The sequence below is a fragment of the Rhipicephalus microplus genome, chromosome 5 (assembly GCF_043290135.1).
Source record: "Rhipicephalus microplus isolate Deutch F79 chromosome 5, USDA_Rmic, whole genome shotgun sequence".
Classification (NCBI taxonomy): Eukaryota; Metazoa; Arthropoda; class Arachnida; order Ixodida; family Ixodidae; genus Rhipicephalus; species Rhipicephalus microplus.
In genome coordinates, this window is record NC_134704.1 from 159087246 (window position 1) to 159113449 (window position 26204).

At 45.5% G+C, this 26204-nt stretch overlaps 1 protein-coding gene across 5 annotated transcripts in view; it reads right to left on the reverse strand.

The window, feature by feature from the left end:
• The window catches only part of LOC119173660 (glutamate receptor ionotropic, kainate 3), a 149841-nt gene that overhangs the window by 22764 nt on the left and 100873 nt on the right, over window positions 1-26204 (reverse strand). For all 5 annotated transcript variants that reach the window (XM_075896130.1, XM_075896129.1, XM_075896132.1 and 2 more), the window contains 3 exons: window positions 14898-15062; window positions 11806-11910; window positions 2603-2716 (listed from right to left, as the gene is read on the reverse strand). In XM_075896130.1, the coding sequence (XP_075752245.1) occupies window positions 2603-2716; window positions 11806-11910; window positions 14898-15062 (384 nt within the window). The remainder of the gene's footprint in view (window positions 1-2602; window positions 2717-11805; window positions 11911-14897; window positions 15063-26204) is intronic.

Consider the following 26204-nt stretch of genomic DNA (forward strand, 5'->3'; position numbering starts at 1 on the left):
TGCGAGAGTTGCTCCGGCGACGCACTCGGCCCGACTCCACTGACGGGGGCTTCTCGTAGTGCCACTGGTATTTCACGGGCTCCAACATTCAAGTGGTAATAATACCTCACTATGCCGTCGGTTTCAAGCCGGCGATGCAGCGAACTCGCATTGCGTGCCGGCCGCCGCGGCGAGCTCTACGATCAAGCACTGACTACACTGACTACTTCACAAAAAATAAAGGCTGCTTAAATGAATGGCAGTCTTCTACGCCTTGTGATTGCAGCTGTCAAACGACTAACACGAGGGCGGGCGCCGAACGAGGCGGAGACACACAGAAACGGCGTACGGCTTCCATGCCCAAGCAATGTATTTGAGCAACAAAAACCGCGACTGCAAACCGTCTTGATCGTTTAAGTCCATCGCTCCGTAGCTTTAACTACGTAGATAGCGGACAACTATTTCTGTGCACGAGAAAATTAACGCGACGAAAACTGCACAGCAGCAAGAGATTTGTAATCACCAGCTTTCATTCATTGCATAACCGTGCCGTATATATTTCTTAGTGAGGCCTTGTCGTCGAACGCGGAAGCGGCGGTGTATCTCGGTTCTTTGCTGGAGCAGCTGAATGTGCCTCGTTGATGTGTTCATGCACGGCAGCTCAGGCTTTGTGTATGATTCAGTGCATTTTACGGATTCACGCACAGTACTGCTAATGCAAATTCAGCCCACATGACAGAGCATCAACTGACAAAGCCCTTTCACTATAGGTAAAAACGTATATTAGTAGGTGGGCTTAAGATAAAAAGCATGTGTGCTGAAGTGCCTACAACAGGCCGACGCAAATTTATACCTATGATATGCATGCTTGTTGCTTAATTATTAGTGAAAAAGGGTCCCTCCGAAGCTAAATGGGAGGTCAGAATATGATGCTTATGTACACGCTGTGACTGAAACGTGGGCGTGCAGCGCGAGCGGCAAGCTGTGGTGAGTGTGAATGTTGTAATAATACGTGAACATTGTGTGCATGTTCTGGTACTGTGTTCAATATTGTGTGCTTCGATTGTAACTAAATTAAAGTTACGCTTTCGTATGATATGGCTGCTGACGTGATTTTTTTCTCACCAGATGTAAAAATTTACTCCCATACTGACCTGAAAAAGTTCCACGATGAATGTAAATAAAAACTCCCCTAAATCAGTCCAAGAGCCACCTCCTGTTGGGGAGTAAACATTTACTCCCTCCGGACAGTGCTTTTAAGCCCCCATCGAGGCATCTGCTAAGGAACAGGTCGTTTACTCTCATATCGGCTTATTTTTGTTTACAGAGCGCCATTCACTAGGGCAATGCCCTTGACAGCGTAACCCTCTCATTTGCAGACGCCTTGCCGCTATAAACAGCACAGAGAGCCATTTCTGCAATCACTTTTGTGATCTGTACACTTTTGTTTATGAGTGCACGTTTGTTTTGAAATGTGTCGGAGTGATATGTTTTATTGGGAAGAGGTTAATATCTAGATAACAGTACGTTGATTTCACGGTTCTCCAGGAGAAGGAAGAGTACTTCTTGATGTTACTAATAGGTTGTGCCTCCTGTATGCGCTATGTTGACAGAATCGCAAGTGCTGAAAAAACTTGTAACGGCCCCTATATAAATCTTACTGCAGGATACACACTAGGTATCTTGAGTTCAAATACTAGCTGCTCTGCTTACACCAACATTACGCGAATTTCTAGCCTTCTTGTGGTGCCTGAAAAAAAGAATCTAAAATAAAATAAAATCATTGCGTGACTGAAAGCCACTCCGGCTTCGAAGTTCCAGTTCCACACGAACACTAAATGTGAGCTGAACTCCACATTACGACCCTTCAGTGGCACAGAAATTGCCTGACGTGTGGCAAGACTTCTGATTAAGTTTACCATCTGCATAGTAGTTTGATTTCAGCTACAGAGGCTCTGTGGTAAGCCGTGAAGGTGGTAGACAGATCTTTGACCCCGTAGAGCACACGTAGTATTCCTAACTCATAGCCATGTAGGTACTCTCCAAGTTTGACACTGGTCTCGATCATTATCATTACATTTGCATTTTTCGCAAATATAACCGAATATCAGATATACTCCTCGGCCAAAGTATTTGCTGCAGTTAGTTTTGTATATACAGGCATCTGTTGTAAGCAGCACATGAATATTTACCACGTCATTACTAACTGCTTTTATTTCTTGGAAATAAACAAGTTCTTTATTAAACATTTTTGCCCAAATGCGTAGCATCAATAGTTTGTTAATAAACATTGGCCAATTAGTCTATTGAGTAGAACACATACAATTGTATGACGGCTAAAACAATTATCAGATAGGGCACAACACACAAACACACACACACACACACACACACACACACATATATATATATATATATATATATATATATATATATATATATATATATATATATATATATATATATATATATATATATATATATATATATATATATATATGTATATATATATATAATGCATTGAGTTTAGTTTATTGAATAATTGCGCAAAGAGGTTGCGACGAGGCCAGGCGAAAAAGCTGCACTGAGCAGCTTGAGGCAGGCTCGGGATGAGTGCACGTACCAGAATCGTGGTAATACGCATCGTCTTGTTTCTCAGCGTACTAAGCACTTCTTCCTGGAAGGCCTTCTCCGTACGCGCAATGTGCAGACCCGAGGTTGCACTCCATGTTCCCACCTAATAAGCGCACAAAAAGGGAAACAAAAGATAAGCTAATAAATACGTTGTAATCATGCACTTACGCTGTTTTCGCCAGAAGGGCAAACAAACAAATAGTTACATCGGTAACATACATCAAAAACAGTGATCCTAAGGCAATCTGTGTAGCTTAGTAGATGCTTAATACCATGGGCTGACGCATACATGGCAATCGTGCTGATGTTGTACGTTGCCTCAATAATGAAATATCGGCAAAACTATAAATATTGAATGGTAAGTTCTTAGGTGTTCACGTGTTCATAAAAATACTTCGAGTTTTCGCTATAGTATTGCAAATAACCAGAACGAAAACATTCTCGAGAAGAGTTTTTTTTTCTTCGTGCATTACAAAAAAGCTACAAACTTGTAATACGGAAAAAAATTTAAACATCGGTAGACAGGTTTCACTATTGGGAGTTGATTCTGATAAAGCCCTGTGGTCGTGAGGAAGATGCTCTCAACATTACATGGAAAACTCCAATAAGACTGCCCAACGTAGTGCATATGCCTGCCATGTTATCGAACGTGGACAACAAAATGGTGTGCCGAGTAGCGCTGTCATTCTCCAGATTTTAATGAAGCACCACAAAGTAAAGACTTTGTAGGAATTGACAAGCTGAATAGTTCTCACTGCTAAACTAAAGCGTCATCGTATTATACGCGCCACAATTGAACGCTAACATTTACATATAAAGCAAAATATTTTAGTCGTAACATACTACCTATTGAAAACTATTTGGAATTACCCAACCTGTGAAGCACCAAAAGTTCACGCATGAACAACTGGTCTCAAACCCACAAACTTTTCTATATACACGTCATGAATGTCGCACCATTCGCGATTCTGCCCCTAATCTATATTACAATAATAAAAGAGATCTTGAGACATGCTCTGCCCCGTTAAAATAAAAATATTTAAAGTTTCAGCTCGTTGCCACTCGGTCACATGACAATATATTCTACCAGAATAAACACTCTAGTAATGATAATCTATCAAAGCAAATGAATCCTAAATGTCAATGTGTGCGTAAAAATAAAATAAAAAGGAACTACAAGGTCGTTCGACGAGAACTGAGCGCGGGTCGAGTGCTTAGTCTACCGATTGGTGAGCCGCGGCTGCCTTTCGTACTCTTGAGCTCGCCCCCTCGAGCTCGCCCCCTCGAGTTGATGCTAGACAGCAAGGCGGTTTCGGGCGGTTGCGTGTGGAATGTGTGAATTCGCAAAAAAACCGACGTCGGGTGCATGTAAAATCACTCGGAGTATTGATACATCGAGATATCTGGCTACAATTTGCCAGATGACCCCATCCTTTTGTCGGCAAAATATACCAGCATGCATTTACAATGTCTGAACGTAGCATGCCGTGTGCTTTACTTTCCCAGCCAGTGCTCGCATCACAAACGTCGGCAATTTTGGTGGGTTTGTTCAAATGAGATCTTTGCATCTATGTTTCCACTTCGTGCGAAAGTGGGCTAATTGACCTGTTATTTATAATCACAGTGCTCATGCTAGGCATAACGTGAACGCCGGTGTTCATTGGTAAATTTCTTCGACAATGTTCCTGGTGTCTTCGCATCTGATTATGATATAAAAGAGGGCTGATGAAAAAGACTGTTAAGCTGACATAACTTTTACTCATTTTTGTGCAGCATTGATATTGTGACCAAACGAATGACCTCTCGCACTGAGTGAAATCGTGCCACACGGGTTCATTGCCACGCCACACGGGAGCACATGTGTTCATTGAGCGTTGTCAGAATGGCAAATAATGATGCCATCTCCTGATTCCTGAGAGTATACCAACGGGAACAAGCCCTTACTCTACCCTTTCCTTCATTTCATTGCGAAGGTCTCCTTCTGGCAAACTTTATGGCCTGACGAGGTGCGTGAGGTGTTATTCGTCAATCGTCATCCCCTATAAGGTCACTCACTATGTGACACCGAACAGCTCAGAAGAGTGTCGCACACTCAGCGCCGTGGCAAATGGTGGCACTGACTGACTCTCCCACGTTGAAGACACGTATATACACCGTAAAATCACCGTGGGGAATATCTGCCGTCATAGCTCAGTTGGATTACCCTCTACACATGTGAGAGCCAACCAGCACAGATGAGGAAAAATCGAGACATTGAAAATAGCTTCTTTTGTGGCGACCATTTTCGCAGATGAACAGGCCAGACGAAAACCTTTTCCTCTATGGCTGCCACCCTGGTACGTGCTACGCTCAGTACAATTACTTGAAATGTTCGCGAAACTGCGAAGGATCCAAACTTGAGGTGTCGGTGGGTAGGACGGGTGGTGAACATCGGCCAAGAAGTTGTGGTTTGAGTGGTGTGAGTGGGTCGTGTAGTGCCGTCAGCAGATCTTGAAGAGTCGAGTTATAACGCCGCTGGAGTACTTCGTTGAAAAGTGCCACCGGAACGACCCCCAGCGCTGGGGTTCGTTTCAGGGATTCCTTGAAGAGACATTTTATAAAAACGTTCAAAGAATTTTTGAGTACACGCGTGTGGAAAATAATTGAAGCCGCTAAGTATTCTTGTGAAGTTTATGATGCGTGAGATTACACATGTAGCACGATATATTTGTTCCCGTGGTTTTAAATACCTTCTAAATGATTTTGTGAGTTGTACCTGGTAGTTGCCAAGTATGCAAGTTTTTGCGATGCCTTTGTTGATAATACATATTTTATATCGTAAGCTCTTAATTGCTTTGTAACCCGGTATTCAGACCTAAACTGGCGTTTTAATGGACCAAAAACCATTGTTTAAATTAGGCGTGCTTTCGCGGTTCTTTTCAGTGGGACGATACGTCAGCCTTTCAAATCTACCCGGCGATTGTTTTTCTATGAACGCAATCGGTGACCATTTTCAGTTCTGGTGAGTCAAACGGCCAGCATTTATGGAGAGTGTTGAGGCCTATACTCTACGAATGATTGGCTCTCCTAGGGCAAACTGTTCACATATGTAGCATAATAGGTACTAATAATAACGATTCGGAATGGAACCTGTGATGTGCAGCCATGAAACGCGTTATTTATGGCCTACAGTGCCGCGAAAAAGTGCTTGTGAAAGTGTTTCTCCAGGGAAAAGCGCTGGCACCAGATTGGGCGCGAGGTGAACCAGGCCCGTCCCACCGCTTCAGTGGCACACAGCATGCCGCACCTTGTTTTTATACAGTGTTCATGGAAATCCACACAAACAATACGTTTCATAGTTATCATCAAAGTAATCTATCATAAAAATATATGTGTACAGCAAGACACCTAAGATAATGATCCTTCCCCTGCCACAGCTCTTTGATTAGCGAGGTGTTCTGCAATCGTAAGCTCGAGGCTGCGTTTTCAACAATACGCCCGCATCGATGAAAGCGTGATAAAAAAAGATACATTTTATCGTTAAGATTAGCAAGCCCACTCATAAAATCTCATGCATGTGAACGATAACCTAACGGTGTTGCTTTAGGAGATTGAAATCTGGCGAATACCGATGCAGCGACTAATCTGTATTGCGCAAACCTTCTTGACATGGCCACGGCATGTTTGTTCAGGAAGGCACAATGAAATTAAAGAACTCTTCACTCCAAATTCGGAAGCTCGAGATGCTTATGTTGTCTGATAGTCCTGCATGCGGGATCAACTCTGACCAATTATTTCTGGTGAGCGTAGCCTAGAGGATATTTTTTTCATGCGAAGCATTTCTTTGCGAACTTCGACGACTTTGAGCGTATCCATCTATCTAGCCGCCTACGGCTTTTAGCTCTTCTGGCCGTTTGGATAATGGCATCAATACCAAACTTGGTATGGCATAAAATGACTGTATGAAGAACAAATTTGATTAGTCATAACACGAAATTCATGACATATATGTCATTAAAGTCATAATTAACATTTCACGGTTCTGCAGCTCTTGCGGTGGTTTCACTCACATGCCATGTTGTGAAACTAGTATGGTAGGATATGATTGACTGGTCAACACAAGGGACAAGCCTTAACGTGAAAATCATGCCATGCGTGTCATGTTACAACATGACTACATGTCACACTCATGAAGGGCTCGCGGCCATTTCGCTAGCGTCACATATACCGAATTTGGTATTACGGTACGTGAATGGATCACGAGGGTATGTGACGAGTGCAAACATGATAAACATGAGATGCGTGTCATGTAACAACATGACTACAAGCCACACTCGCGATGCGGTCATGGCCGTTTTGCTAGCTTCACATATGCCAAATTTGGTATTACGGGAGGTCAATGGAGGACGAAGGTATGGGACTGGTGTAACCGTGATAATAATGAGATTTGTGTCATATGAAAACAGGACTACATGCCACAGTCAAGGCGCCAATACGATTCGACGTGGCGCAGTGCGCGTGTTCACCGACGTTCATTCGTCGCGTCACGCCGGCGTTGCCACGCCAGGCGCCGGTCCTCCCATACACTATCCGGCGCGCGCCGCGCTGCGTTGTGTTGACCCATGAGCGTTTCAGCGCATCCGGCGTCGTCCCTTCGTCACGAAAAGAGGGAGACGCAGTGTTGGGTGGGTACGCATTGACGCGAAATACAGCATGTTGCATTTCGCACCGATTGCCGTCAGGCCACTCTGACGGATGCTGGTCGTGTCGTTGGCGCCTGGCGTCAGACTATAGAGTGCTCGCGTTTTGCAAATGTAGCGTCACTACGCCCAGTGTGCGCGTGCGTCGATGCTACAGTGGAGTAAATTGAGCCCTTCATGATGCATTTGCGGCCGTTTTGCTAGCTCCACATTTACCAACAGTGGTGTTACATGACGTTAATGGATGACTAAAATATGGCTGGTGCAAGCATGATAATACTGAGACGCGTGTAATGTAAGAACATGAGCACATAAAACGCTCATAGCGTGCTCGTGGCGCTTTCGCTGGCTCCACATACACTAAAATTGCTATCACATGACGTGAATTGATGACGAAGGTATACAACACATCCAAACATGATAATCCTGGAACGGAAGTCATGTGCGGCATCATTAGCCTGCACCTCGCAACGTTCTCCTTACTTCAAAGTGACATATAAAGCTTTCTCATTCAGCTTCGCAAATCATAGATTCCCACTGTACTGTTTTCTGCCATTTTTTTAAATTTGGTTTTAAAACAGTGGGGCATGCTCTTCCGAGTATTCTGGTGCAATCTAGCTTTTCTCTGGTTTAACGTAGACTGACACTACCCTTGTGACGTTGCAGGGTAAAAAAATTGCGGGGTGCACACAATACCCTGACAGGCACTGTGGCACCCGGCGAAGGCTATTTTTCGTCTCCCCTCTTGATTTGTTGTGGCGCTGCTATAATATGGTTTTGGCTGCTGACACCAGGAATGCTTTTCTTTTTTTTTCTGAGGGGGAGACGCTCAAAGCACCCAAACCGTTTCGTTCTTCACCACGCGCCGGTTTATGGCGCTGCTCCACTGTGGGACGCTAGTTTCTTACCATATGTAGAAAGGCGTTTCTAACTGACGCAAAATCGTTTTCAATTAATGCCGCTAGCATTATCTAAGGTGCGTTATAGCATTTACAACATAATTTCGGCAGTGCCAGACACAATGCTACAAATTACTGTAACAAAACTCGCAAACAGAGCTTTCGCTGTCGGAGTTCTTTTAAGTGAGCTAACTTTGTGTTGCACATCCTGGTGAAAAATTATTATCAACGGTAATGAAGTAACAAAATGAAACAGAACGTGCGTTCACAGCTGGCACCCTAGCTGCGTCCCAAAGTGCACGTTAATGAGGTGGATGCCAACTAATTTACCCCAACATGTTTTGGTCACAGCTTTCACTGTTTTATGCAAAGTTACTGAATTCCATGCGAAATTTTTTCTTCAGAGCGCTTAGCGTTAATTGTGAATCTCCCGTGACAACTTTCACCGAGCAAATTACCACGCCGACACCACGTGAACATCGACAAACGGTTGAACAGATCACCTGTTTGTTTCACAGTTGCTCCACTTTTATTGGAAAGGAGCACAGAGTAGTGTGGTGGTATATTGATGAGTGGAAATACGAAAATAACATAAATAATTACTCGTGTTTTTTTATGCATACGCGAGATACGCAAACAGGACGTCCGTGCATGTGTGCCAATCGTATAGCGTCGACTGCACCTCCTCACATAAAAGGTTTTAAAGGAGTGTTTAATAAACAACCAGAAAACATGATTGGTGTTATATTCTGAGTGCGCTCACAATTGTTCATTTTGCCTAGTTATGCTTACAGCAAATTGTGCAGAACCCATTTTTACCTCGAAAGTGTGACATTGCATCTGATTAACAACTTTATTATAATGCTTCTCATTGGAACAAAGTTGCAGTGTCTGCCTTGCACTTTATAAAGAAAAAGTTTCAAAACACTGTTACTACATATTTGAGCCATCAACATTGGATGTAGCAATGCCATCTTAGAAACCTAACATTTTAGAAATATTTGTATATAGCTTGAGATAGCGGAGAGCTTCCAACTTTTATCTGCTCGTCGCAATTTGAACAACGCGGACTCACGTGAACAACGCCTTCTTTCAAGTAGCGGCGTGAGGAAGACAGTTCCCCATATTCGCGACTTAAACAATTCATGCGGCACCTAGAGGCATTATAGGAAAGCTGCGTACTGAGGTCCAAACAGTCCAGAAAGAGAGAGAGATAAAGATGCAAGAAAAGGCAGGGAGGCTAACCAGACGCACATCCGGTTTGATATCCTGCACTGGGGAAGGGATGAAGGAGAGAAAAGAGGTTGCAGAGAGATAAGAAAGTACACACAATCCCGAGCACACTCGGGGGAGCACACACAGTCTACAGGCGGTCACTCAGGTTTGTTGTCTCTCAGTAAAGTAGGGATGCTTTAGTCGCTTTCTGCGCAACTGAGGCAGATGCCCAAGGTCCTAGAATCTTCTGCACACAGAATGGTCTAGAGTCAAGTTGATTCAAAACCATCCGGAACTGGCATCTCTGTGTGTCGTAGCAAGCGCAGTGGCACAGGACGTGATGAAGGGTCTTTTCAGCTCCGCAGTAGTCACATGTTGAGGTGGCTGTCATGCCAAGGCGAAAGGAGTACATTTTTGTGATTGCAACACTCAACCAAAGGCTGCATAACAGTGTCGCATTGGAGCGGGAAAGTTGTGATGTTAGCTGTATATTGAGCGAGGTATCCAGTTCATATAAGTGACACCTTTGGAAGCTGGTAGACGACCAGAACGTGCGTGTAAGATCTCGAGCCAGCAGGTAAAGTTGCTGCATCAGTCCTTGATAGAGGAATTGATCTTGCTGCTGCATCAGTCCTTGATCTTGCTGCATTGACCTTGATCTTGCTGCATCAGTCCTTCATAGAGGAATTGGGAACACACGGGTTCCTTTATGGGCTGAGGGGGCTACATCATCGGCTAATTGATTTCTGGTAATACCGATATGTCCTGGCAGCCATTAATATATAATATTATGCCCTCGTGCTAGTGGTTCCTGATGGCAATGTCTTATTTCATGTACCTATTGTTCATGATTCCTCCTACGCATGGAAAACTGCAGACTCTGAAGTGCTGCCTTCGAATCACAGAATATGACGCACTTTGCAGGACGCTCTTGAACGAAATATTGTAAAGCAGCCCTTATAGCAGCAAGCTCTGATGCCGTAGATGTAGTCATATGCGACAACTTAAATTCGATTGTCATTGCTGCAGGCGGAATTACAACAGCACCTGATGAGCTGCTGGACGAGACAGACCCATCAGTGTTTATCTGCATTCGGTCCAAGTACAACTCATGTAATAATAGCAGTGCTGCTTGCTTCAATGCCACTCTGAAGTGATTTCTTTTTTTTTTTGATACCCGGAATTTCTAGACGTACTTGCGGCTGGTCGAGGCACCACAAAGGACATGCAATTCTCGTAGCTGGCGTATATCCTGATGGAATGCTCTTTAGGTGCTTGGCTATGACGTCTCAAAACGTAGCACTTGGTCCTTCGGAGGGTAGAAGGGCCAAGTGATGGTTGGGGGCACGGCTAGCATGTCGTATGTGCACTCTGAGGTAATCCACAACTCTATAAATACTGACCGGATGGTCTTTGGCACGCACGATTGTGGCATAAGTAAAAGCACATCGGGGCAGTCCTAGGCAGATACGCAGCGCCTGACCCTGCAAACTCTCCCATGAATAAGTATTGGATTTGCAAGTGTTAGTCAAAAGCAGCAAACTGTAGCGCAATATACCCATAAATAGGGCCCTGTACAGCTGTAGCATGGAAGCTACAGAAGTTCCCCATGCTTTTCCACACATGAATTTCATTATATGCACAATAGATAGCAGTCTCTTCTTCTAGTACGCACAATGCGGGCTTCACGAAAGACCTCTGTCGATTCCAAGCGCCAGTGTTATACGGTAGCAGCACGGTAGAATGGTGCCGCTCGTGAATAAAAAAAAACGAACGGCCAAGCAGACTCATTCCTTCCTGGGGAGGCACCAATGTTACCTTGTTAACTCGAGCCTATTAAATGACCATTCTATTGAGTGACTACAAGTCGCAGCGGCGCTTGAAGTATGTAAACAAATTTCGCAGAGACGCGGTGTACCATGTGCATTGCACACACAACCTGACCACTTCATGAACGCTGCTCGTGCTTGCGGGATCACTGGTGCCTACTAAAATAAGATACTCAGCGTCAACAACACGCCCCCTTCTACAAAACAGCGTGAACTGCAATCACTATGCAGAAAACTCAAGATTTGTGTTAGCGACAGCGGATGCAGTAACCTCCGTGAATCCGCCATGCTGCAACTTTGCAGTGCCCTCTCATGTTAATTTGTGTTGCGAATAGTATGCGGGATCGGTCGCGCGCGAGCTGTGACAGATTTCACTACCGATGGCTAATTCTCGTGGTGTTTTAATGAAAAAGAAATGCGTCAGACAAAGAAATTCATGCGTGATCGTGTGTAAATGCTAGCTTTTTATGCGCCTATAACTGAACCATGTGTAACAGTAAATGCAGAGTCTTCATTAGACATTGTAGAAATTATCATAAGCACACGAAACGCAAATGAAGGCAAACCTACCGCAGTCAAGCCTCTTCGCTTTAACTTCACCACGTAGAGGGACACGTTGCGCCGGCGACCCAGCGGGTCAAGCCGGATAGGACCGGTGAGGCCAGAGAAAGGTGTCTGCCAACATGCGTGAAAAAACGGTTCCGGACATATTCGCGGAAACAACGAGAATAAATGTTCACATGGACACGAATTCTATAGGCTACCAAATGCACAAACAATGCAGGACGATGACTTGAATTTATAAAAGGACTGTATACTGTTCACCAAATTTTTCTCTAATTGTGCCGGAAAATGAAAAGATAGTTCATCACATCGGCGGCAACGAGCATCCTTTCGTGCTAGAAAAAATTATAAGTTTAACTTGATGTTTAAAGTAGATAAGAAGTGACCACTAGCATCATCTTAACAGCAAACGTGGTCAATCTTGACAATCTATTGGTAGAACAGGAAACCCTCGCAGCTAGACTCATTTTGCTTAAGAACAAACCCGTTTAACTTGAAAATGTATTTTATACACTCTAGGCAGCTTTAGGTTGCACCAGAGACCATTTTTTTTCCTTTTTTTCTCGTGCGTTCAAATAGGTGCCTGGTAGCGTTGCCGGCAACGTGTGTGCTTCCCTGCATGCCTGCCTGCAAACGGGCGGAGATACGCGACCACGGCGTCCGCCGCCGCTCATGCGAACAACAAAAAAGTGCGTGCGTGCCAAAACGACCACTAAGGTATCTGTTTTATTTATAAGCGATCTTGATGAAGCCTGCAAAAACTCACGCGGTTTCAGTTCTCGACTTTCACCGGCACCGAACAACGTTGAGGTCATTCATCCCACCGATGAAAGGAGACGTACCACGGACAAAAAAAAATGTGTTTTGAAATCTTCTGCGCACTTTCCAGATAAACCGATGCAAGGTTAGACACTTCACATGGTGCACATTTTATTGCGACACAACACAGGAGAGCAATAAAGGACGGTATACAGTCCCTTTAAGTATCTTTTTGTTTGAAAAATGCCAAATATAGTAAATCAAGAAAGACGACTGACAAAGGTGGGATGCTTAATCTGTGTTCTTCATGGAAACCTATGCTTAGTGCTTCTCACACGTGTTCTGCTCAATCTTTTTTCAGCACCACTATATTGTTCATTTTTTCATGTGTTCATTTGTGCCCGGAAAAAAAAACGAATAGACCACCGACGTTTATTTTTGAGCTTGGTTCTTCGCTTCAGAAAATAAGCCTGCGACTGCTCCTTGCAAGTGCGGACTTGTGACGTAGATTCCTCTTGTTGAACATACACCTAAACTCGGTGTGTGCTATTTTTGGATAGCTCGAATGCTTACAATTTAAAAATGTGAAAATGGGAAGATGGTTGTTGAATGTTCCTTAGAGAAAAATATGTCTTTTTAGGCTAGCGTAGTGATTTTTGTGTACAGCTTATACAACTACAGTAAGAATTGCACAATATACCCTCTGTGTTGGCTTGTTTTTTACTATGCAAGCTCTCCCGTTTTCTTGAGTATTTGTGCACAAGGTGACCCTGCATTTGTAATGTTTTTAGTTTTGTTTTCCCACGCTGTCGCCACGCTAGTGTGTCAACCACAACAAATATATTACCTAAAGCACAAACGAAACCACCAAAACTTTAATAAATCATATATGAACAATGAATTAGTTTCGTCTCGTAATTTTGTCTAAACTTATTGCGTATGAGTTATTTATTCAATTATTTGGTCTTCACCATCATCTCTAAGAAACTATTGTAGTCACAGCTCAATAATGTATTCGAACGCACTCAGCGGCTTGCCATGTGTGACTAAATGGCACGTAAATATTAGGCTGTGTATAAGGAGCCGACCGCAGACCCTTGATCTAAAATAAAATCTACTGGCTGCAATGTAAAGTCTAAAAACTGCCTAAATTACAATAATAGCTGACATGTCTCCGACTCACTGTGTGTTCATGCTAGCTCTGCAAAGCTTTAGACAAGGTGCGCAGTTCACAGTAGTCTTTGTAGAACGCATCCACCTACCTGTTCATCACCTGACCCACGTGAATTCGATCCAAAACTTTTAGAGTGAGCGTCCAATTTTTGTGTACATTTGTGTATTTGTTGTAAAGCTACATTTCTCTACGAGTTAATGAACCTGTTTAGGCTCGGTTACACGTCATTTTAGAAGCCTGGCGACACACTGTTTCTGCCAACGCATGCGATATTCACATGTAAAAACTTTAGAAAACCTCGTTGTATGAAAATCGTGCATGCAAGTGAGCCTCTTCATCGTCTTTATTTGCTTCTTGCTCTCACATTCCTCAATACTGCCTCCAAACCTTTTGCTCTGCTCAATGCCAGACATCAAACATTCGTCCTCGCGTTAGCAGCACAACACTTTTGCTGTCACTGGCTGGTATGACGGCCATGCGATGATATCCAGGCAAACCCGCCGCGGTGGTCTAGTGGCTAAGGTACTCGGCTGCTGACCCGCAGGTCGCGGGTTCATATCCCGGCTGCGGCGGCTGCATTTCCGATGGAGGCGGAAATGTCGTAGGCTCGTGTGCTCAGATTTGGGTGCACGTTAAAGAACCCCAGGTGGTCAAAATTTCCGGAGCCCTCCACTACGGCGTCTCTCATAATCATATGGTGGTTTTGGGACGTTAAACCCCACAAATCAATCAAATCATATCCAGGCAAAGAAAATTTTCGGTATCATCACATGACAAGTGACGTCAATAGAATATCAAACTCTGATATAAGAAACAGTTGACTGCTGATACAGCAACGACCGACAGAGCACCTATTATTGGAAAATGGCGGATACAAAATGTGACTTGTGCACAATAGCAGATGGCATTACTGTACGCTCAACGAGGCCGCGTTTTTTGCGTACAATGCCAAATTTTCTTGGTTATACAAACTTCCCTCACAAAGTATTCGGTGTTCCGGTGACGAAATTGTCAAATATGTATGCTGTGCGAGCAAGTCAACTGTAACACCAGCCCCACCAGCACCAGCCGGCAATATTCTTGGTAACTTCGTGTCGCGAACTATGTAGTCAACGAATGAATTTTTACAATGATGGCATCAACTCTAGCAGAAAAGAAGTATTACCTTTTTCACAGCGTTCACAAGCTGATTAGACTGCTCCCAAGCCGCAGATGAATGCTCTCCACGGCAGTGAGCTACTGGGATACGGCTTAGATTTCCGGCTGCGGCCAATCTTTGCAGTGCTCTTACTAGGAGGTTCGCCGCGTCCTGGGCAAGTGCAGCGTCTGTCTGGGTAAGAAGCAATGTTATGAATGAAGCTGATTGCAGATGAAAAATTCATCATACAAGCGTGGCGCAGACATTGAGGTACAGGCTTCAAGAACAAAATCATCATATTGTGACGCAATAATAAAATCATCATATTGTGACACAGACTTTGAGGTACAGGCTTCAATAATTTAGTTTACACTGTGCAACGCAGCCAAGACCAAATGGCTCACAACGTCCTAAAAACGCATTCTTCTCTTTCTCTTACGGGGGTTTCACACCCCTTCTCTTGAGCCACGCGATTCACAAGAGCTTGCATTGGCGGATACCATCATGGCATGCGTGACCTCCACTCCTCTTCCTCTCTGTCATATGAACGCGGCAAACTACTGGGAGGGCGTAGAAAAGTACCGGAGTGCCAACTTTGTAAGTAGCTTTAGAACAAATACCGTTACGCGACTTCTAAGCTCGATGCATGCAATATCGACATTTATATCATAGCATGACGCTAAAAAGAAAGCCCATGGGGTTTAGCAGTAATAAAGTGTGGCAGCCGCATAGAATGTTGTTGTGGCCAGGGTTCCGAAACTTTCCAGGTAGAAAGCTCTTTCATTATATTTCTGAATTCAAGTATCGTATTCTTCCAAGCGGAGGAGATGGTATTTTTTATAGGAAACGGGGTGTAAGAAAGCATTCAAGATAAGATACCAACTGTCGGAAGTGACGTCCGATTCGAAATATTTGCAACATAAAACCAGATTGGGACGTCACTGTTCAGGGTCAGTCAGCTTTCTTAGGTGCTGGTTGAGGTGTATTATATAACCAAGTGACATCTCTTCTGGCAGGTATTATAGCTGTGTGTCATTATGGCGAGGGTATGCCTCAGATGACAACCGTAGCACGATTGCTTGAACGGTGCATAATTATTAAACGGAGCCCCGAAACAAGCCATCAATAAGTATTGATGGCCCCCATAAGTACTGCACTTCATTGGTAAGAGCAACATTTTTTGTGCTTCCTTGTTATTTGTTACCTTTTTGATGCTATGTGTGCTTTTACTGTGATGGTGATGATTGCAAATGGCTGATTTTACTGTAATGGTGATGGATCAAGGCAATCACCACTGGGACCATCCCTTAGTGCGAAGCACGAGCACTGTCAACTATTTGTGGCTGTACTGGCTACCTGCCTGCGACCAAACGTCGTTAATAAACCCCCTTTAGAAGTACTGCGCTGGGTGGTGCATCGCCCGGTGGTATGATTCGGCATTGATATCGCAGTGGCAGCATCTGGTTTTGATTTAGCTGCCCATCACTTCCACCACTGTACATAAATATTATACATAATCTGCGCATGTGGATAAGCATTCAGTTGAGATTTCGCTGCTTGTGTTTTGTTTGATCCTTCTCGGTATCTTCTTTCTTTGTGGCACCGTTTTGTAATTATGAGGTCCTGCTATGTAGCAGACCTGCCAGACTTGTCAGCCGCAGTTATACCTGGCTTTATGAATTATGAAGTCTCGCTTCTTCTGAAAACAGGTATATAAAATTTTGTTGTATGAGTGCAGCCAGGAAACCACAAATATGTTTTAGCTAGCAGGCTTCTCTGTGGATAACCGACAGTGTAAGTTCGCCATGCATAAAAAAACTTTCAAAAGAGCTGTCTAGTGATGACTAATGAGGACAGGGGGACGATAATAACAGAGTGATTGTTAAGTTCTGCACAAGCTTCTACATTTCTCAAGTTAAATTTGGATGCTATCTTCTCATGACCATCAAGTCGATTACACACGGTTCTGAAGGTTTAACAAAAATGTAAAAGTTCTCACAAGTGCCAAAGCACTCGACCTTAGAATGTGCAGATTCGTCAGACGGGAATAAAAACTAATACCACAATAATTTAGTATGCATCTCATTATACATTTCAAGTGAACAAACTGCTAGTTTGCAATTTACAATGAAAAATATTATTAGTACGTGAATAGGGCTTTCGCTAAACCTTCAAGAACTTTAGTGATGAGTTCAGGGGGGCTGTAAATATAATACGAAATTCGTGTGCCTTAGTTACTTCAAGAATTCTGTTAGATGTTCCCTATACAGCCTCGCTTTGCAAACTTCGTGCTCTCATTTTTTTCAGACTCAGCAGTTTTCATAAGTTTGAGAAATTAAATAAACACCATCACGTAACTTGACTGTATAATAAAGAATTGAGATAGCCAGAACTGTTATTTGAGACCAGGTAGCAGCATAGGCCTAGCCAGCGAAAGCGGCGACAACGTCTGGGCCGAGCGCCTCATTCTTAGCACTGACGATGTGTACGCCGAGCTATGAATGACCCACTTATTCTTCATTATATATTTCCCCCTCACTGAAGACGGGGCCAAGTAAGTGTTCTAAGGTGTCGTGAGGACAAGTGGTTCGTGATACAGTCTGAGATGATCCACGTGTACGATTTCGCGGCCTCGGCGACGCAGGTTCAGAGTGGGCGTGAGGGCTTCGATGAGGTAGTTGACAATAGAAGTTTGCTACATGACGTGATAAGGCCCATGGTAGCTGCTGCGAACTTTGTAGAGGTACTAGGAGCAGCAGTAGGAGGTACCCATTGCCAAACAAAAGAGTTGGGTGAAAACTGGTAGTGGGACCATTTATCTTCGTGACGAAATTTCTGTAGCCCTTGTTATTGTGTTGTGAGGGTGCGCGCTAATTGTCGACATTCTTCCGCATACCGAGCGGCTTCGTAACTGGTGTGCCTTCGAATAAGTCGGGTCGGTAAGGAAGAATGGTGTCGATTGGAAATGATGGCTCTCAATTATAGAGTAAAAAGAAGGGAGAAAAGCCTCACGTCGCTTGAGGTGCCGTGTCCTAAGCGTACGTTACGTAGGGAAGGATAAGATCGCATTTGCGGTGCTACAGCGACGAATCACATGGCATTCAGAAAGAAGTTCTTGATTAAAGTCCACGAGAAAGACGCGGCCTCTGTCGCTCAAAAGTTCACGTGTAGCGTCGAGACGCAAAACCAAACGTTGCAGCAGGAAGGCGCAACGTCACGTGCCGTCGCGGCTGGTTGAGCGGCCGTTTTTGCATATCTCGTGAGAAGGTAGATTGCTACAATAATCCAACGATTCGCAGCTGATGTATATGACAGAGGACCATAGAGGTCTATTCCAACCAGGCCGAATGGTCGCACTGGGCATGGTAACGGCTAAGTTGGTGCTGTTGGACGGCTAGGGTCGTGCTTGCGGCGTTGGCACTCTGTGCAAGATCGAATGTACTTTTGAACGAATGTGTACATGCCAGTCGAAAGCGTAGCCTGGCGTAGCTTTTAAACGAACCGGCGTGCGCACACTGCGGATCGGCATGGAAAACATGCACATATCCTGGCACGGAGATGGCTGGGTATGACGAGTAGCCATTGGCGGCCGTCCGGGTGGTAGTTGCGGCGATAAAGTATTCCATCATGGATGGCGAAGTGAGAGGCTTGTCGGTGTAGCACTCGAGATGGCGGGTGGGCGAGTGTTTCAGATAGCTAATCTATCAGAGACGCAATTCACGAATGTTTGCCTTGCTCCGTAGCCATATCGATGGGTCCTGATAGTGGAAGTAACTTGTCTTGGATAGAGACACTCGCAATATCTGTATAAACAGGTGAACGCGAAAGAGCATGGCATCGGCTAGTGTTTGGCCTGAGCGATAAATGACACTGATGTCGTACTCTTCGAGCTGTACAGCCTATCGTGCCAAGCGTCCGGAGATATCCTCGAGGGAGGATAACCATCAGAGCGTGTGGTGATCGGCAACAACATTGAAAGGGCGGTGGTAATGATAAGGCCGAAATTTCGTAATGACCCTGATGATCGTTAGGCATTATTTTTCAGTTACCAAATAAATTGCTTCTGTTCTTGCGAGAGCGCGGCTCCCGTACGCAACAACATATTTTTGGTTACCAGGCTTTCGTCAGACGAGTACAGCGCCAAGACCGACACCGCTAGCATCCGTGTGGATTTCTGTGGGAGCGCTTGAATGGAAATGGCGCAGTAGGGGTGGTGTTGTGAGCCGTTCATAGAGCTTCGCAAAGGCGCTATCGCAGGCTAGAACCCACGCAGATAAATTGCATTCTACCTAAAGTAGTTCTCTCAGGGGTGCTACGATCGAGGCGACATCCCGGACGAAGCGGCGGAAGCATGAGCAATCGTCCAATGAAACTACGCCTCTCCTTGAGAGACGCGAACCTCGGGAACTCGTTAACAGCACGTAGCTTAGCAGGTAAGGAAAAATGCCACTCTTTGACATGACGTGTCCGAAAATGGTCAGCTTACGTGCTCCAAAGTGACACTTCTTTTAATTTAGTTGGAGGCCTGCTGCAGAAAGGCAGCGTAGAACCTGTTCCAAGCGACGAAGGTGCGTGGGAGAATCGGGCTAAAATACCACCACATCATTTATGTAGCACAAACACATGTTTTATTTGAAGCCTCGTAGGATAGTGTCCATCATGCGCTCAAATGTTGGCGGTGCATCGCATAGGCCAAATAGTATCACGTTAAATTCGTATAAGCCATCTGGTGTAACAAAGGCAGTTTTTGGCCTATCATCCGGATTATTGGGCACTTGCCAATAGCCAGAGCGAATATCAAGAAGGAAAAGAACTCTGCGCCTTGTAAAGAGTTTAGGGAGTCATCGATACGAGGCAAAGGATAAACATCTTTTCGTGTTATTATGTTTAGACGACGATAATCTCGCAAAGCGCATCGTCCCATCTTTCTTTTTACCTAAAACAAGCGGCGATGCCCAAGGACCGTTTATCAGTTGAACGACGCCACGCTTTAGAAAGTCACCTACTTGTTCATCGATGATATGGCATTCAGTCGGCGAAATACAGTACGGTCGCTGCCGTAGGGGTGGGTGATTACCTGTGTTGATCTGGTGGCATACAGTAGATGTTTGACCTAAGGTGATTGTCGAAACTATGACTGCGACTGTCAAAAGATGGCCGAAACTTTTCAAGGAGGCTCAAAAGCTCACACCTCTGTTATGGGTTCAGGCCCTCGCCGATGACATGGTTTAAAATATCGGCAGTGGAAGGGCCATTCACGGAACTACAGGAGAGGTCGCTGAATTCCGGCGATCCAGCAGGAACGTCAAGTGTAGCGATGGTTTCGAAGGATTCGATTGAACCAATACATTCGCCCCGAAGCAGCGTATTTGTCAATGGTAACGGATTCCCCGCAGGCACGTCGGTCACACCACCTTGAAGAATAAGGAGAGCGGCAGGGAGCGGTAATAGGTGGCGATGAACGAAACCAGCGGAAGGCGTGAAGAATGCGGTAGCGTGGACAACGGGAGAACACGACACAGGTGTGAAGATAGTATACAGTGCGCAGAGGGATCTGGGTGTCCTCATTATTGGCCAACTTCGCGTAGGAAAGGCGATCGTCCACAGGTAGAGCGTCACCAAGGAGACAAAAGACGATTTCGGCACAGGCGCAATCAATGACGGCTTGGTGATGGGAGTGAAAATCCCAGCCTAAAATGATGTCGTGAGAACAGTGCGGGAGTACTACGAACTGCAGTGTGTAGGGCACTCTTTGAATTACTAGTCTTTCGGTACACGTGGCCACAGGCTGCACAGGCTGCGCAGTGGCAGTACGAAGACCCGAACGCAAGTATGGTGTTGTCACTTTTCGAATTGAACGGCAAACGTTTTTGGCAATGACGCAATTGCGGCACCAGTATAAATAAGGGCAAGTACAGGTAAACGTGCAAGAACGGCATTAATTACATTCAGTGGCGACGAACGAAGAGAGCTTGTGCTTTGCGACGAGGACGCAGTTCCTGCCTCGGGAACTGCGTCATTTAGTTGTCCGCGTCGATTGCAGGGGGGCGTCGGCGCATCGAGGAGGGCAAGCGATGACGTGGAGAAGGAGATTGGTGATCAAAAGTTTGTCGGAGACTTGGTCGAGGAGGTTATCATTCTGGGTCTGGAGTGTAGGAAACGTGTGGTCTTACTCATACTGACGTGGGTTTTCACGTGAGTGGAGTTGGCGGCCGCGGCGGCACAAACGTGCGTCGTGTCCGGGTAGACAACACGAAAAGCAGATTGGTTGGTTGTCAGCAGTGTGCCATGGATTAGGGACTCAGTTGACTGGAGGTCGCGGCGGCTAGATGGCATAAACAGGAGCAGGCAGTGAAGGCGGCGCTCGGAACGTCTGTGGTCGGGGTCGTGCTGCTGCTTCGGCATACGTCAATGGTGCATTGACTGTTGGCACCAGCTGCGGAGGATAACCCTCAGACACTTGGTCTTAGAGAATAGTCCGTAGTGTAGGGCTAGGCGGCGCACTGCACTCCAGTAGGCCGCAGATGAGCGAGAATTGCTGGGCAACTTCTTCGCGCACAAAATCTTTGATCTGCGAGAGTAGGATAGGATCTTGCGAGAGAGTTGAGCCGGACATCGGTTCCTGATGTGAGAAAGCGCGGCAGGTGACTAGACGTTGCCGGCGAAGCCCATCATAGCTTTGGCAGAGCTCAGTAACTTGAGTGACAGTTGCCGGGCATTTCGCAATGAGCATCTTGAATGCGTCCTCGTCGATACCCTTAAAATATGCTTGATATGGTTCACCTCTACCATGTTCGCATCGACGCGTTTGCCGAAGCCAATGACGTTCTCTATGTAACTGGTGAAATTTTCACAAGGCACTTGAGATCTTGACCAAAGGCGATGCTGCACACGAAGTTTGCGGACAGCAGGATGACCGAAGACTTCGCTGAACTTTGTCTTGAATGCTGTCCAGGTTGGAACGTCGGCTCCATGATTCTGAAGCCACAAGTTGGCAATGCCACTGAGGTAAATGCCGACGGTGGCCAGTTTCTTGGCTTCGTCTCATTTCTTCAAGACACTCACGAGTTCGTAGGTAGCCAACCAGTCGTCGACTTTGTGATCGTCAGTGCCACTGAAGATGGGAGGGTCCCGCTGACGCACCACGCCGGAGCACCCTATGGCCTGGGGAGCCATAGGTGGAGGACTTGTGACAGATGCAGTGGTCATAGCAGTAGGTCAAGTCCCGCTTCGCAACTCCAGGATTTCAAGGAGGCCCAGCAAACTCCACCAATTAAATTAAGAAACTGAGACAGCCACAACTGTTATTTTAGACCAGGTAGGAGCGTAGGCCTAGCCAGCAAAAGCAGCGTCAATGGCCGGCCCGAGCGTTTTGTGCTTAGCACTGATGGTGTGTTTGCCGAGCTATGCTTGACCCTCTACTTCTTCATTACAACTGCTTCATTCCACTACGATTATGCTTCTTCTTGAAAATAACAATATTCATTTTACCAGGCGTAGCGTTCCCTATTATATTGTTACCATGTTGTACATGCAGGCCTTGCGGACTGAAATGTCGGAAATAAGGGCTTAGTAACGTGCGTGTACGAAACTGCAGGCGCTGTAGGCACGAAATGTAGACACATGAAACGAAAGTATACGTTTCAGTGTCCACTAACAGCAGTTGCTGTCACATCAGTGTAATTTTGGCCCGAGCATTTACGTCAGAGCTGACTTCATACCTAATATCTAGGTTTACAGCAACATGACGAGGTTAGCTCGACTAAATTCTTATAAGAATTCATTATACTAAAAGCTTGCCCTCTGTATATATAATTACAGTACTCTGCATATCATCTAATTTGTGCCATTTATTCGTGAATAATGTTACGGAAAAGAAGAGACGCCGTGTTGACGAGGCCGGGGATTAGATTATTCAAAACCAGCGGTAAGGGCGTGACCACTTCAGCAGCGATTGAGTGGAGACAACCCTTTGTCTTCCTCGTCCAACACACACGCGCGTCGCCCCTTAAAATGTGAATATACAGGTATGTAGCATAACCTGCGGTGACACAAGCGCTGTCTCGGCGCATCTAAATGTCAAGATAGAGATAGAGATAAAGATACAAGGAAAGGCAGGGAGGTTAACCAGACGCACATCCGGTTTGCTACCCTGCACTGGGGAAGGGATAAAGGGGAGAAAAGAGGTTGCACAAAGATGAGAAGGTACACACAATCACGAGCACACTCGGTGAGCACACACAGTTCACAGGCGGTCGCTCAGGTTTGTTGACTTAAGGTAAAGAAGCAGTGCTTTAGTTGCTTTCTGCGCAACTGAGGCAGATGCCCAAGGTCCTAGTATCTTCCGCACACAAAATGGTCCGGGGTCAAGTCGATTCAAAACCATCCGTAGCTGGCATCGCTGTGTGTCGTAGCAAGCGCAGCTGCAGAGGACGTGTTCGATGGTTTCTTCATCTCCGCAGTAGTCGCATGTAGGAGTGTCCGCCATACCAATGCGAAAGGAGTACACCTTTGTGAATGCAACACCCCACCAAAAGCGGCATAACAGTGTCGCATCGGAGCGGGAAAGTTGTGATGGTAGCTTTAGCTTTAGCGAAGGATCCAGTTCATAATATTGACACCTTTGGAAGCTGGTAGACGACCAGAACGTGCGTGTGAGATCTCGAGCCAGCAGGTAAAGTTGTCTTGCTGCATCATTCCTTGATAGAGGAATCGGGACTACACGGGTTTCTTCATGGGCTGAGTGGGCTGCATCATCGGCTAGTTCATTTCCGGTAATACCGATATGTCCAGGCAGCCATTGATATATAATATCATGCCCTCGTGCTAGAGCTTCATGATGGCAATGTCTTATTTCTTGTACCAGTTGGTCATGGCTCCTCCTACGCATGGCAGACTGCAAACTCTGAAGCGCTGCCTTCGAATCACAGAATATGACCCATTTTCCTGGACGTTCTTGAACGAGATATTGTAAAGCAGCCCTTATAGCAGCAAGCTCTGATGCCGTAGATGTAGTCATATGTGACAACTTAAATTTGATTGTCATTTCTGCAGCCGGAATTACAGCGGCACTTGATGAGCTGCTGGATGAGACGGACCCATCAGTGTATATCTGCGTTCGGTCTAAGTACAGTTCATGTAATAATAGCAGTGTTGCTTGCTTCAATGCTACTCTGGAGTGACTGCTTTTCTTTTTGATTCCCGGAATTTCTAGACGTACTTGCGGCTGGTCGAGGCACCACAAAGGGCATGCCGTTCTCGCAGCTGGCGTATATCCTGATGGAATGCTGTTTAGGTGCTTGGCTATGACGTCTAAAAACGTAGCACGTGGTCTTCCGGAAGGTAGAAGGGCCACGTGGTGGTCGGGGACACGGCTAGCATGTCGAATGTGCGCTCTGAGGCAATCCACAGCTATATATGTCCTGACCGGATGGTCTTTGGCAAGCATGATTGTGGCATAAGTAGAAGCGCATCGGGGCAGTCCTAGGCAGATACGCAGTGCCTGACCCTGCAAACTCTCCAATGAATGAGTATTCGATTTGCAAGTGTTAGTCAGTACCGGCAGGCTGTAGCGCAATAGACCCAGAAACAGGGCCCTGTACAGCTGTAGCATGGAGGCCACAGAAGTTCCCCATGCTTTACCGCACAAGAATTTCATGATATGCACAATAGATAGCAGTCTCTTCTTCAAGTACGCACAATGTGGGCTCCACGAAAGACTTCTGTCGATTATTATGCCCAGGAAACGATGCGTCCGTGCATATTTGACACTCTGCCCATTGATGTAAACAGGGTATGGCGTCATTGGTTTGCGTGTACACGCCATCAACGCGCACTTCACAGTTGATATATTTAGGCCTTGTTTCTGAAGGTAGGCTGTTGTGAGTGTTGCTGCCCGTTGTATTCGTGCACGCACCTGAGGGCGAGTAACTGCAGCACTCCAGAGGCAAATATCATCGGCGTATATGGATAGGCACACCGACTTTGGCAGAACCTTCACCAGACCAATGAGGGCCACATTGAACAATGTGGGGCTTAAAACACCTCCCTGAGGTACTCCGCAGTAGGTGTAATGTTGGGCAGTTGTACCCTCATATGTTTGTACAAAGAAACCTCTGCCAGTTATATAATTTTTTATCCATTGAAACATTCGTCCACCAACACCCATCGCTGCGAGAGAAGTGAGGATGGCATCGTGAGCTACATTATCATATGCACCCTTCACGTCAAGGAAGAGTGCCACTGATATGCGCTTGCGACTTTTTTCTTGTTGAACAAATGTCGACAAATCAAGGACACAGTCAATGGAGGAGCGGCCCCGACGAAAGCCTGCCATGCAAGAAGGGTATTTGGTGTATCGTTCCAAGTACCACTCGAGACGAAATAGAACCATCCTTTCCATCACTTTTCCGAGGCAGCTTGCGAGGGCAATAGGGCGATACGCTGTCAAGTCCAATGGTGATTTTCCCGATTTCAAAAGTGGTATTAATCGACTAATTTTCCATTCTCGGGGAACACTGCCGCTGAGCCAGGAGTTGTTGAAGCATGTTAAAAGTTCTTTTCTAGCTTTTTGTCCAAGGTGTCCCAACGCACTATAAGTAATACCATCAGGACCTGGCGATGACATGCGCTTAGAAGCGACTAACGCACCTTCCAGTTCTTCCATGGTGAACGGAATGTCCATTTCTGGTAATCGCGTCTCAGGAACGATCACGGCGTCGATGCTCTCGTTCACAATATTCCCGGCAACTCTCGTGCAAAACTCTTCAGCCACCTCGAGTTCTGTTTTTCCCTGATGGAGTGCCAAAGCTTTAAAAGGGTGCCGTTGTTGTGGAGAGGAGCGAAGACCACGAACTGTTCTCCAGATATATGACAGCGGTTTATGAGGGTCTAGAGATTCGCAGAATGCTTTCCAGCGTTCGCTCTCCAGTTTGTAAATGCGTCGTTGAATCTTTTTCTGGAGCCGCCTTGCTTCCCTCAGATCGTAAATTGATCTTGTGCGTCTGTATCGTCGTTCTGCATGCCTTCGTATAGCTCGTAATTTTTCCAGTTCGATGTCAAACTGTGTAACTTTAGACGAAAATGGTAATTTACATTTGGACGCTTGCATAGCTTCCACTATGGTATTTTCCATGCTGCAGGCGAGGCCTTCTTAGCAAGCATTCTCAACACGCGATGCAAACATCGACCAGTCAGTGCCAATTGCAACACCGGAAGAGAAATTTTTTACGATACCATCGATCGTCACGTAGGTGGGTATGTGATCACTCCCATGAGTCTCAATATCGCAAAACCACTTAACTTTGTGAGAGAAGCACCGTGACACCAATGTCA